Source organism: Corythoichthys intestinalis, unplaced genomic scaffold, assembly GCF_030265065.1.
Source record: "Corythoichthys intestinalis isolate RoL2023-P3 unplaced genomic scaffold, ASM3026506v1 HiC_scaffold_23, whole genome shotgun sequence".
Lineage (NCBI taxonomy): Eukaryota > Metazoa > Chordata > Actinopteri > Syngnathiformes > Syngnathidae > Corythoichthys > Corythoichthys intestinalis.
This window is the reverse complement of record NW_026651592.1, coordinates 5,855,033-5,868,084: the sequence shown is the minus strand read 5'-3', so window position 1 is coordinate 5,868,084 and position 13,052 is coordinate 5,855,033. Positions and strand designations below refer to the sequence as shown.

Genomic DNA, 13,052 nt, shown 5'->3' with positions numbered 1-13,052 from the left:
CGGGACCACAGTAACAAAGGCTACTATTAGTAACATAATGCGGTGCCAAGGACTCAAATCCTGCACAGCCAGACGTGTCCCCCTGCTGAAGCCAGTGCACGTCCAGGCCCTTCTGCGGCTCGCTAGAGAGTATTTGGATGATTCAGAAGAGGAGTGGAAGAATGTGTTATGCTCAGATGAAACCAAAATAGAACTTTTTGGTAGAAACAAAGGTTCTCTTGTTTGGAGGAGAAAGAATACTGAATTGCATCCAAAGAACACCATACCCATTGAGAAGCATAGGGGTGGAAACATCATGCTTTGGGGCTGTTTTTCTGCAAAGGGACCAGGACAACTGATCTGTGTAAATGAAAGAATGAATGGGGCCATGTATCGAGAGATTTTGAGTGAAAATCTCCTTCCATCAGCAAGGGCATTGAAGATGAGACGTGGCTGGGTCTTTCAGCATGACAATGATCCCAAACACACAGCCAGGGCAACAAAGGAGTGGCTTCATAAGAAGCATTTCAAGGTCCTGGAATGGCCTAGCCAGTCTCCAGATCTCAACCCCAAAGAAAATCTGTGGAGGGAGTTGAAAGTCCGTGTTGCCCAACGACAGCCCCAAAACATCACTGCTCTAAAGGAGATCTGCATGGAGGAATGGACCAAAATACCAGCAACAGTGTGTGAAAAGCTTGTGAAGAGGGTACATAACAAAGTATTGAGTTTAATTTTTGGTATTGACCAAATACTTATTTTCCACCATGATTTGCAAATAGATTCTTCAAAAATCAAACAATGTGATTTTCTGTTTTTTTTCTCCACATTCTCTCTCATGGTTGAGGTTTACCCATGTTGACAATTACAGGCCTCTCTAATATTTTCAAGTGGGAGAACTTGCACAATTAGTGGTTGACTAAATACTCATTTGTCCCTCTGTACATTATACGGCAGAAACTGTGTCGCATTTTCGTCTTGTTGTTGTATCGTCAGACGAAAACGGGCATTCGTTTTGTTATGTACGAGTCTCCCAAGCCACGTTCGTAGTTCGTCATCGTCATGAAAATTGTTCATCGACGAAATATTTTCGTTATCGTCATTGTTGATGAAAACACCACTGGTTTTCAGCAAAAAAAATCATGAAACTACTACATCATTACTATTGCCTCACTATTTGCTGCTATTTGTTGTATTAGTTTACTTGTACTTTTGTGTTATTTGGTGCTTGTTATGGCAAAGCTTTAAATCTCGTTGTACTCTGTCAATAAATGCTTTCTATTCTATTCTATATAGGTTGACTTGAAATCTCAGTCACTGTGTAACCAGTCTTACACGTATCCCTGTTGCTGCCATTTAAAACAGCAATATTTCCGTATTTGATGTTAGATTTGCATGTAATGCAAAAGCTACCATCTCGCCGCCCAGCCAAAACCGCTTGTCCCACCGACAACGTTCAAGCACATCAAACCGACCGTAATTTTTGCGCAATGCAGGCGGTCTTTTGTTTGACATGCAAAATATGAACATTCGCCCCAAAATGCGTATTTTTGAACAACAACAACAACAACAACAAAAATGAAATTCAAAATGCTAATTTTCATACAGTTTTTGTTCAAATCACATAACTTATACATAAAAAAATTCAGGACGCTAAGGGGCACAATACTGTAGTTGTTGAAGGTTTTTGCCCAAAACGTACAGTTCAGCCAAACTCTGCCAAAAACATATCCATTCAATTCTAATGGGCAATTACAAAAGCAATTTAGTTTTAAGAACCACAAGATTGGACATTGGTCACCATCAAAGGCACAGAAAGAGGTAATAAGTCAAAAAAAGCCAGAGATGAAACCTGTAATTTTCATCCTTAAAACCTTGTACAATGCGTTTATCTGCCTTGCGTGCCTCCTTCATAAAAGGCCTTATTGTAAAGGGGGCCGTGAAAGCCGAGAGCAAAGTCTCTTCTTCTCTGCGTCTTTCCTTCCCCCTCTTGTGGTGATGTCAGCTCCTCTAAGAACTCCTCCCATCCACCTGACCCAACTTTATAAAGCATAGCGCTCACGACTGCACACACACAAACGCGCGCTCAAGTTTCTCAAGTCTCTCCCGCGTGACGTTGGTGGAAGAGCCCTCAGGATGTCGGTCGGCCTGGAGTTGCTCGGCATCTCCCTGTGCATCCTGGGATGGATCATCGGCATCGTGGCGTGCGCCTTGCCCATGTGGAGGGTGACGGCGTTCATCGGGAGCAACATCGTGACGGCGCAGATCATCTGGGAGGGTTTGTGGATGACCTGCGTGGTGCAGAGCACGGGCCAGATGCAGTGTAAGGTCTACGACTCCATGCTGGCACTCTCGCAGGATCTCCAGGCCGCTCGGGCCCTCACCGTCATCTCCATCTTGCTGGCCATCATGGCCGTGCTCATCGCCATAACCGGCGCCAAGTGCACCAACTGCATCGAGGAGGAAGCCTCCAAAGCCAAGGTGATGATAGTATCCGGGGTTTTCTTCATCGTGTCTGGCGTCATGCAGCTCATTCCCGTCTCCTGGTCGGCCAACACCATCATCCGGGATTTCTACAACCCCTTGATGACGGATGCCCAGAGGCGAGAACTGGGCGCCGCGCTCTACATCGGGTGGGCGGCCGCCGCGCTGCTCATCCTGGGAGGTGGGCTGCTTTGCTGCTCCTGTCCGCCGAGCGAGGCGCGCTACAGCAACTCCAGAATGGCGTACTCAGCCTCCAGGTCGGCAGGAGGGCAAGGGATGGAGAGGAAGGACTACGTGTGAGCGAGGATGTGGACAAAAAAAAAGACTGCGAGGAGATGATGGGAAAATGATTTCTGTACATTTTTAACTAACTGTAAGTCTCCCGTGTGACTTGTTCGAAATTCATTAACAACTTTTTTTGAGCTACGTAGAAAAGAATACTGGTTCATTGTTCCTTCTGCCATATTAGAAAAGCTCTGAATTGTTTCATCTGTCACTAAACTTTGCTGGAACCATTTCATTGTTTCACCTGTCACTAAACATTGCTGGAACCAACATTTTTAAAGATCTTTGTCTATATTTTTGAGTCTCATTGAATTTCATGAAATGCGTGTGAGTGTGGGCTGGATCAAGTATTCCACAAAAGGTTTAAAATATTAATCGTATGTAGGGCAAGAGACTGTTTTTTGGTAATTAAAAAAAAAAAAAAAAAAAAAAACTTCACTTAACCTCATAAAAACTTGGCATTCACATACATAGACATCATATTTTGCGTTATTTAGTCCAAAATATTAGCATTTGGTGTAAAGGTGTGTACATGTGTACATTTTTCAATGTTCAAATACCATTTTTTTCTTTAAAATATCATTTTTTATTACACTTTTTATGTATGAATATATGTGAGTATATTATTTTTACGTTGTTACTCATTACTGCATTTTTTTTTTGTTTTCTATTTTTTTAATGAATAATATTTTAAAATAAATAAAATGTTAAATAAAATTACAATGAAATAAAATGCATTCAGATTTTTTTATTTTTTTTATTTCATAGTATAATAACTCAATACCTGCCAATGACGAGGATATACGTCCAATTATTTAAACTGGGAGGACTGGCTATGAATGCTCATGTGTCAGTGCAATTGACAGAGCCATGCGTCCAATCCATTTTGAATGGGAGGGCGGGTAGTGATCATTTGCTGCCAGCCCCTCCCAGTCAGAGTGGATTGGATGTCTGGCTCTGTCAATGGCAGACAATGAGTTAAATAAAGTGCCATGCAAAGGGCAAATAATAAATAACAAAAACAACAAAAAACAAGTCATTCAATTTTCTTAATCTTTATGGATAACAGTTGAGAAAACTAACATCTAGTCAAGTGACTGTCGCTAACCCACTTTGGCTAACCTCTTGACAAACATCGCTCAAAACAACCATTAGCATTAGCTATGCTAGCTTGTTCCGTAAGAACAGAAACAAAAAAGAAAAGCCCGGTTTCACACTAAACAGTAAACTTGGAAGTCCAGTGAGGGTTCTAAAACATGCAGCCCCCTTGGCCATTATTTTGTGACATCAATTTGATTTTTGTTCATAAATTTTGAATCTAGATCTATGAAAATTATGAGTCTTTAGTTCAGTGTTTCTCAAGTTATATTGAACCAATGCACATATTTCATATTAAAATGTGTTATATACCATAAACTGACACGAAGTCTGAATGTACTCACAGTATAAAAAATTATATAGACAACTTTATTTTAACTCATTCACTGCCAATGACAGTGCTAGACATGAAATCCGACTGAATTATTGTTTCAGTGCCATTGTCGGCAATATATGTCCAATAAATTTGGACTGGGAGGTCTGCCAGCCCTCCCAGTCCAAATGAATTGGATGTCTATTGCCGTCAATGGCAGCCAATGAGTTAATTTTTGAATTAGCATTAAAACCATTAGATGAGTAGGGAAGGTTGCTAATCTTTTTCTGGTGTATTTAGCAAACAAAGTTATTTATCTGCTGTCTGAATGGCAACATGTATATAAACATTATTTTGCCTGTCACTACACGTGATTGCCATAGAAAGATGAAGAAAAACATTTTACTGGCTATAAATAAAGAAGCATTTTTGAACATTTCAAGCAGAAAATCTGTACTGTATTTAAAAAATTTTCTTAAATATTAACAGTGATTCCAAGCATTTTTTACCACCAATTTAGCACAAATTAAAAATATTTGTATTCTGGCATATTCTAATTTAAACGTGAATTTGTTGTCCATGTAATCCATAACACTTAGACATATAGTCGATACGTTTTTATGAGATATATTTCTTGCTTAACGAGCCCATTTTGGCCTTTAGAAACAAAAATCATCCGTGTTAAATTTTTCATCCAACAAAATGATGTCACATTGAGGCGAGACGCCAAAATATCCAGATAGTCTTCCAAGGTAATTTGAAATAATCCAGTAGTGTTATCGAAAATATGTGTGTAATAAACACAAGGGCAAGAGCGTCATTAATCCAATCTTTTGACACATGTACTGAGAGGTCTACTGATTTTCTGCGCAGCTTGTAACTTTGGACAATAAACATCTTCTGTTTTAACAACAGTCGTACGTGTTCTTCTTGAATTTTACAATGGTGTTTGAAATATAATACTGAGAAAGGGGATCGGGTATCAGGACCCTGTAGAGACCGTTACTTTTATTGGGTGGTAAATCATGTGACAGCTACTCAAATAAAAGGCTTTCATTCATGAGAAATTTATTCTTTTGTGGAAAAAGAAGTCAAGAAGTACACGTAAGTAGTTGCTTTGATGGCATTCCAGTAAAGTAAAAATGAAAGAGAAAATGGAAATACTAAAATAGAGAACATCCCTGTAAAAGATTCCATGGCTTTTTAGTTTGTAACACTTCAGATTAAACCTACTGAAGAGTACAGATGATAAAAACTAGTAAGCAGAACAAAACTTGCAAGTTATTACCAAATTCTCAAAATTTGAAGTAAACTGAAGTTCTGTTAAACAAGCAGAACTCAAAATCTTAAAATACAGCACAATGCATAGTAGGGGTGTGACAAAATATCAAAATGGTAATATATATGGTGATACTTTGTATCCAAAATGGTTATCGAAATGCTCCTGTCAAGAATCAAGATATTGTTTTAAAAAGGAGTCAATTAAAAAAAATGAATAAATAAAAAATGGCTGCCACTGACCGTGCTCGACGCCCAATCCATTTAGACTGGGAACGTTCGTTCATTCAACCAGCGCATTCAGAGTCATTCGGTCCGATTTTCGGGGCATTTACAGGTCACTTGCTTTTCATTTGAGGGCATTTACAGGTCATTTACTGTTGAGTATGAGTCACTGCCTATTCATTTGGGTGATTCCCAGGTCTGTAACACAAAATAAACAGCAAGTGACCCATAAAATACCCCAAAATTAACAGGAAGTAACATATTTAAATGTTCAGATATTAAATGGTAAATGGTGTTATACTTATATAGCGCTTTTCCACACTATCTCGCCATCTACCTACTGGTGAAAGATTTGAATGAGACAAAATAACAAGCTTTTTCTCTCAAATATATTGTTATAATCATTTGTTTCGGATGTACTGTAATTATTTTCTGTAAAAAAATGAATTTGGTGTTCAAAAAGTCTTTTTTTTCAAACTTGAGTCTTGAAAAAGAGGGGGTCGTCTTATAATCAGGGTCATCTTATATTCGGGCCAATACGGTATTATGAAGTCTATGCTCCTATTTGAAATGTACTGGGTGTCTACTAATGATAAACTTGTAAAAATCATGCATACTTGTGACAAACTAATAAAAAATAAGCTTCCCATTTGATACAACTACAATTATGAGCTCATTTTTAACCTTTCAGTGACAGTATGTTAGTTTCTCAGGAACAGCAAAAATTTTCCTAGGTCAGCTTGACCTAGTACAGCAGGTTTAATTGCTCAAAAGTTTCAAATAAAAGAAAAATGTCATTATCGACTCAATTACTCAAATTTTCAGCATGTTTTAAGCCAGTGATCCCCATCCACCGGGCTGGGGACCGATACCAGTCCGTGGCGCATTTGCTACAGGGCCACAGAGAAATAATAAATCATTTGTTAACGACCGCAATCTGGACTGTGCCTCTTGACACATCAATATGCCTGTCTACTCTATTGACTAATCTGAGTACAGATTTGTGTATGTCGCTCTCTGGTAGTTGGGGTTTTTGCATACCGATAGCATCCCAGTGTCAGTCAATATAAACAATTACGTTAGCTGCTGTTGGCTGTGTGCTGCGGGCGGCACACCTCAGCAATGGCAGACGGGTTAATTCAGGTCATTTTGCTCGGATTACTAATAAAATAACAACATTTGATAGGAAGTCGTCATTGAAATCCTTTGGAGCTAGCATCTCACATCTTTGGACAGCTTTTTTACAGGGAAAAGGCCACTTACTGAGCCAGAAAAGGAGCCTAAAAACAAGTCAATTCAGCAAAATATGCGGCTAAAAGCTAGCAAACGAGGCAACAAAAACAAATGCATCGATAGCATCATACCTCATTGTGAACCGTATTGCTAAAGCCAAGAAACCTTTCACGATTGGGGAAGAACTCACTATATTTGCGATCAAGGATATTTGTCGTCAAATTTTAGGAGACGCCACTGTTAAAAAAGGTTAATTCAGGGTATGGTGAGTTAAATTTTCCCTGCACTTACTGTTCATATATAAATTTTCTATAGTTTTCTGCCACACATTGCCGGTCCGTGGTACAAAAAAGTTGGGGACCACTGTTTTAAGCCACTTAACTTCATACATTTTCTCTTTCTCAAACAAAAAGGTGCAAGATCAAGATTTTATCAGGTTGTGCACCTAATAAACTGACCTTTAAGTGTCAGGACGCGGTTCAAGCCAATGTGTCACACCCAGCAGGTGGCGGGATGCTGAAATATTGATAGCTGACTGATAGGCAAGCGTGTCATGTTACAGTTGTGGTATCGGTGTAGCTGCCGATAACGACACAAAGTGACGTGTACTCTGTAATTAAAGCGACTTGACGACATCTGTGTTACGCAGCCAAGAAAATATGTCTGTAAATTTAGTGTTATACAGTGCTGGCCCAAAGTATTGACACCTCGCAATTTTGTCAGATAATGCTCAATTTCTCCTAGAAAATGATTGCAATCACAAATGCTTTGGTAGTAATATATTCATTTATTTTGCTTGCAATGAAAAAACACAAAAGAGAATGGCAAAAAATTTTAAATCATAATAATTTTACAAAAAACTCCCAAAAATGGCCCTTTAAAAAATTATGTAATGCTTCAATAATTTGTGTAATTAACAGAACCTGATACCTACCTGTGGCACATAACAGGTGGTGGCAATATCTAAATCACAGTTGCAGCCAGTTAAAATGGATTAAAGTCGACTCAACTTTTGTCCTGTGTCCTTGTGTGTACCACATTGAGCATGGAGAAAAGAAAGAAGACCAAAGAACTGTTTGAGGTCTTGAGAAGCAAAATTGTATGGAAGCATGGGCAATATCAAGGCTACAAGTCCATCTCCAAAGACCTGAATGTTCCTGTGTCTACCGTGTGCAGTGTCATCAATAAGTGTAAAGCTCATTGCACTGTGGCTAACTGCCTAGATGTGGACAGAAAAGAAAACTTGACGAGAGATTTCAAAGAAAGATTGTGCTGATGGTGAAACCTTGACTAACATCCAAACAAGTTCAAGCTGTCCTGCAGTCCGAGGGTACAACATTGTCAAAGCGTACTATCCAACAGCGCCTGAATGAAAAGGGACCCTATGGTAGGATACCCAGGAAGACACCGCTTCTGACAGAGACATAAAAAAGCCAGCCTGGAGTTTGCCAAAACTTACCTGAGGAAGCCAAAAACATTTTGGAAGAATGTTCTCTGGTCAGATGAGACAAAAGTAGAGCTTTTTGGGACAAGGCATCAACATAGAGTTTACAGGAGAAAGAACACGGTCCCCACAGTCAAACATGGCGGCGGTTCCTTGAAGTTTTGGGGTTGCTTTGCTGCCTCTGGCACTGGACTGCATGACCGTGTGCATGGCATTATGAAGTCTGAAGACTACCAACAAATTTTGCAGCATAATGTAGGGCCCAGTGTGAGAAAGCTGGGTCTCCCTCAGAGATCATGTGTCTTCCAGTAGGACAATGACCCAAAACACACTTCAAAAAGCACTAGAAAACAGTTTGAGAGAAAGCACTAGAGACTTCTTAAGTGGCCAGCAATGAGTCCAGACCTGAATCCCATTAAACACCTGTGGAGAGGTCTGAAATGGCAGTTTGGAGAAGGCACACTTCAAATCTAAGAGACCTGGAGCAGTTGACCAAAGAAGAATGGTCTAAAATTCCACCAGAGCAATGTAAAAATCTAATTGATGGATACCGGAAGTTTGCAGTTATTTTGTCTCAAGGTTGTGCTACCAAATATTAGGCTGAGGGTGCCAATACCTTTGTCCGGCCCATTTTTGGAGTTTTGTGTAAAATGATAATGATTTAATTTTTTTCACTCTCTTTTGTGTTTTTTCATTGCAAGCAAAATAAATGAAGATATTACTACCAAAGGATGTGTAATTACTTAATTGCATAATTTTGGCCAGCACTGTATTATTGCTTGATGAATGTGGAAAGAGGTCAAAGAGGAGGTCAATATACTGTATGTTTTTTTTTTTTCCTTTTCAAGTTTTACTGTGAAAATGTGGGAATATTTACAGTTCTTAACATTTTATTGGACAGTGATTGAACTCACTGGCTGCCATTGATGTGTGACGTGTCCAATCCATCTTGAGTGAGATGTCTGAATGAACAATAGTGTGAAAATGAGGGATGTGTGAACAGTTTTATTTCAGGCAATTGTGGGAAAAGCGGAAGAATTAGGAATATAACAGTGCTTTTAACCAGGTGAGTAATGTGGAACGAATCAAAAGATAAGAAAAAGAGGTAGAACAATTTCTAAGACTGTGTGGAAAAAATAATATGTGAATGATCTTCAGCAAAATTATAATGTTTAAGACTTAAATCTAAGTGAAATGAGTATACTTTCAGATTAAAACACATTGTCCAATACTCAGTCATTTTCTTTGTGTCTAAGCAGCTGAACAGCACATGTAAAAAAAAGATAACATAGAAAGGATAATAAATACATCCAGGGATCCAGCTACTTTACAAAAAATATTATTAACGGCAAGTAAAAATGCCTGTATTATACACCAAAAGTGAAACAAAGTATATTTCTGCACACAAGCATGACAGTGTTTTCATTTCCTGTTCTTTTACCTGACTTTTCTTTTTTTATTAGGTTAGTGTGTCCTTGTGTGTGTGTGTGTGTGTGTTTGTGATCCACTGACTCGAATCGGACCTTCAGGCATGTTTGACCAGTGTTGAGCTAATGATTGACTTTCACTGGACAAAATAAAATTAATCCCAACAGAGTTTTCAAGTATTTTTCTTTGTTTTTATTTCATATCCGACCCCAGTGGTTTTATACAGTACGGGTCCGGTCACGTTCGGTCGGCTCCGGCCAGACGAGGCTGGTGACTGTTGGTCACATGACCGAAACTGGGGAATGCGGAGGGCCGAGAGGTTGCCTGGCACCTGAAGTTGGAATGAAAAAGAAGCCCCCGCCCTCTCTTCCCGTGCCCCCCACTTCAACTGCAAGTGAAGAATACACAAGCTCAATGTTTCTTTTCAAAGAGAGTCACTAAATGTGCTCAACTGCAACCACAAAACTGTTACTTTTTGCTACTGAAGGTCAAATTCCTGCTGTGTTTTGCCTCATAAAACAATTTTAGGAACAAGGACAGCTAAAGATGTCAAATAGATTTGAACTGGGGGAGGCTAGCAGTGAATGAACATGTTTCAGTGCCACTGAAAATGTCACTTCCAGTTAAGGTCGACAATCAAGACTTAACATCATAAGCGGAGTTTAAGGGGGGGCAGGCCCCCCTTAATGGCCGGAAAGTGTCATTGCATGTACAGTTGTGGTCAAAAGTTTACATACACTTGTGAAGAACATAATGTCATGGCTCTCTTGAGTTTCCAGTTGTTTCTACAGCTCTGATTTTTCTCTGATAGACTGGTTGGAACAGATACTTCTTTGTCACAAAAAACATTCATGAAGTTTGGTTCTTTTATGACTTTATTATGGGTTAACAGAAAAAGTGATCAAATCTGCTGGGTCAAAAATATACATACAGCAACACGAATTAGCAATTTTGGTGACTTAGAAAGTTGTGTCAGTGAAATGAGCTTCATAGCATGGCCTCTTAACTTCTTGTGAGTGATTATGAGTGGTCCGCTGGTGACTTTTCTGAGGCCATTTAAATAGGGCTCATTGGATGCAAACGCCCACAAAAGCTACAATGGGAAAGTCAAAGGAGCTCAGCATGGATCGGAAAAAGCGAATCATTGACTTGAACAAGTCAGGATAGTCACTTGGAGCCATTTCAAAGCAGCTGCAGGTCCCAAGAGCAACAGTGCAAACAATTGTTTGTAAGTATAAAGTGCATGGCACAGTTTTGTCACTGCCACGATCAGGAAGAAAACGCAAGCTATCACCTGCTGCTGAGAGAAAATTGGTCAGGAGAGTGAAAATTCAACCGAGAATCACCAAAAAGCAGATCTGCCAAGAATTAGAAGCTGCTGCAACACAGGTGTCAGTGTCCACAGTCAAGCGTGTTTTGCATCTCCATGGACTGAGAGGCTGCCGTGCAAGAAGGAAGCCCTTGCTCCAAAAGCGGCACCTTAAGGCTCGACTGAAGTTTGCTGCTGATCACATGGACAAAGATAAGACCTTCTGGAAGAAAGTTCTGTGGTCAGACGAAACAAAAATCGAGCTGCTTGGCCACAATGCCCAGCAATATGTTTGGAGGAGAAAAGGTGAGGCCTTTAACCTCAAGTACACCATGCCGACCGTCAAGCACGGTGGTGGTAGTATTATGCTGTGGGGCTGTTTTGCTACCAATGGAACTGGTGCTTTACAAAGAGTAAATGGGATAGTGAAGAAGGAGGATTACCTTCAAATTCTTCAAGATAACCTAACGTCATCAGCCCGAAGATTGGGTCTTGGGCGCAGTTGGGTGTTCCAACAGGACAATGACCCCAAACACACATCAAAAGTGGTAATGGAATGGCTAAATCAGTCTAGAATTAAGGTTTTCGAATGGCCTTCCCAAGTCCTGACTTAAACCCCATTGAGAACTTGTGGACAATGCTGAAGAAACAAGTCCATGTCAGAAAGCCATCAAATTTAACTGAACTGCACCAATTCTGTCAAGAGGAGTGGTCAAAGATTCAACCAGAAGCTTGCCAGAAGCTTGTGGATGGCTACCAAAAGCGCCTAATTGAAGTGAAAATGGCCAAGGGACATGTTACCAAATATTAGCGCTGCTGTATGTATATTTTTGACCCAGCAGATTTGATCACTTTTTTCTGTTCACCCATAATAAAGTCATAAAAGAACCAAACTTCATGAATGTTTTCTGTGACAAAGAAGTATCTGTTCCAATCACTCTATCAGAGAAAAATCAGAGTTGTAGAAATAACTGGAAACTCAAGAGAGCCATGACATTATGTTCTTCACAAGTGTATGTAAACTTTTGACCACAACTGTAATTGATTTTCCTATATACATACAGTATATATATATACATATATATATATTAGGGCTGTCAAAATTATCGCGTTAACGCGCGGTAATTAATTTTTTTAATTAATCACGTTAAAATATTTGACGCAATTAACGCACATGTCCAACTCAGACAGTATTCTGCCTTTTGGTAAGTTTTAAAGCAAGGTTTTTTGTGCTGTCTAACAGCGAACTCTTGTGGTCGCTTTGCGACATGGTTTATTGCTTTCTTGCCAGTTCAATATGGCTGCACGACATCTCGGGCTGACGCCTACGTGGTAATGTTGTGCTTATATGATCCTTGGACAAGATTTGTCGGTAAGTATGGTTGTTGTAAAGAATGTACATATTATGTTAGTAAGCGAAATGTTATATTTTTTGTATGAGACGCTTTTTGTTTATGTTTAGTGAACCTGTTTAGCGTGCTAAGCTAACGTTGTTGCTAATGCAATGCTTGTGTACTTTTTTTGGAGTTTTACTACGGTCTAAAGAGGACAATGGTTTGAGGCCATTTTATTAATAAATCAGATGAAAAAGGAAGAAGTCTGATTATTAAGGCGTCGTTCACTAGCTTTGGAAAAAGTAGACGCTTCGGAGTGAGGACAGCATAGACAGATTTAAATGACAGTAGAGTGAAATGCCCACTACAGTCCTTATGTACTGTATGTTGAATATATATATCCATCTTGTGTCTTATCTTTCCATTCCAACAATTTATTTTACAGAATATATATATAATTTACGGAAAAATATGGCATATTTTATAGATGGTTTGAATTGCGATTAATTGCGATTAATTAATTTTTAAGCTGTAATTAACTCGATTAAAAATTTTAATCGTTTGACAGCCCTAATATATATATATATATAAGTTGTAAAGCATTAAAGGCAACAACAAAAATTAGTAAATGAACAAAAAAAGATA

General features: G+C 39.2%; 1 protein-coding gene across 1 annotated transcript; it reads left to right on the top strand.

Annotated features, from left to right (window-relative positions):
- Positions 1–2,037: 2,037 nt before the first annotated feature.
- LOC130911217 (claudin-3-like) lies at positions 2,038–3,178 on the top strand. The gene has a single exon (XM_057829029.1). It carries the CDS (start codon positions 2,113–2,115, stop codon positions 2,758–2,760), a length of 648 nt encoding a protein of 215 aa, XP_057685012.1. The 5' UTR covers positions 2,038–2,112; the 3' UTR covers positions 2,761–3,178.
- The last annotated feature ends 9,874 nt before the right edge of the window (positions 3,179–13,052 follow it).

Excerpts from the sequence above, each read along its gene's own strand:
- LOC130911217 (XM_057829029.1), top strand. The coding sequence starts at position 2,113 with ATGTCGGTCGGCCTGGAGTTGCTCGGCATCTCCCTGTGCATCCTGGGA.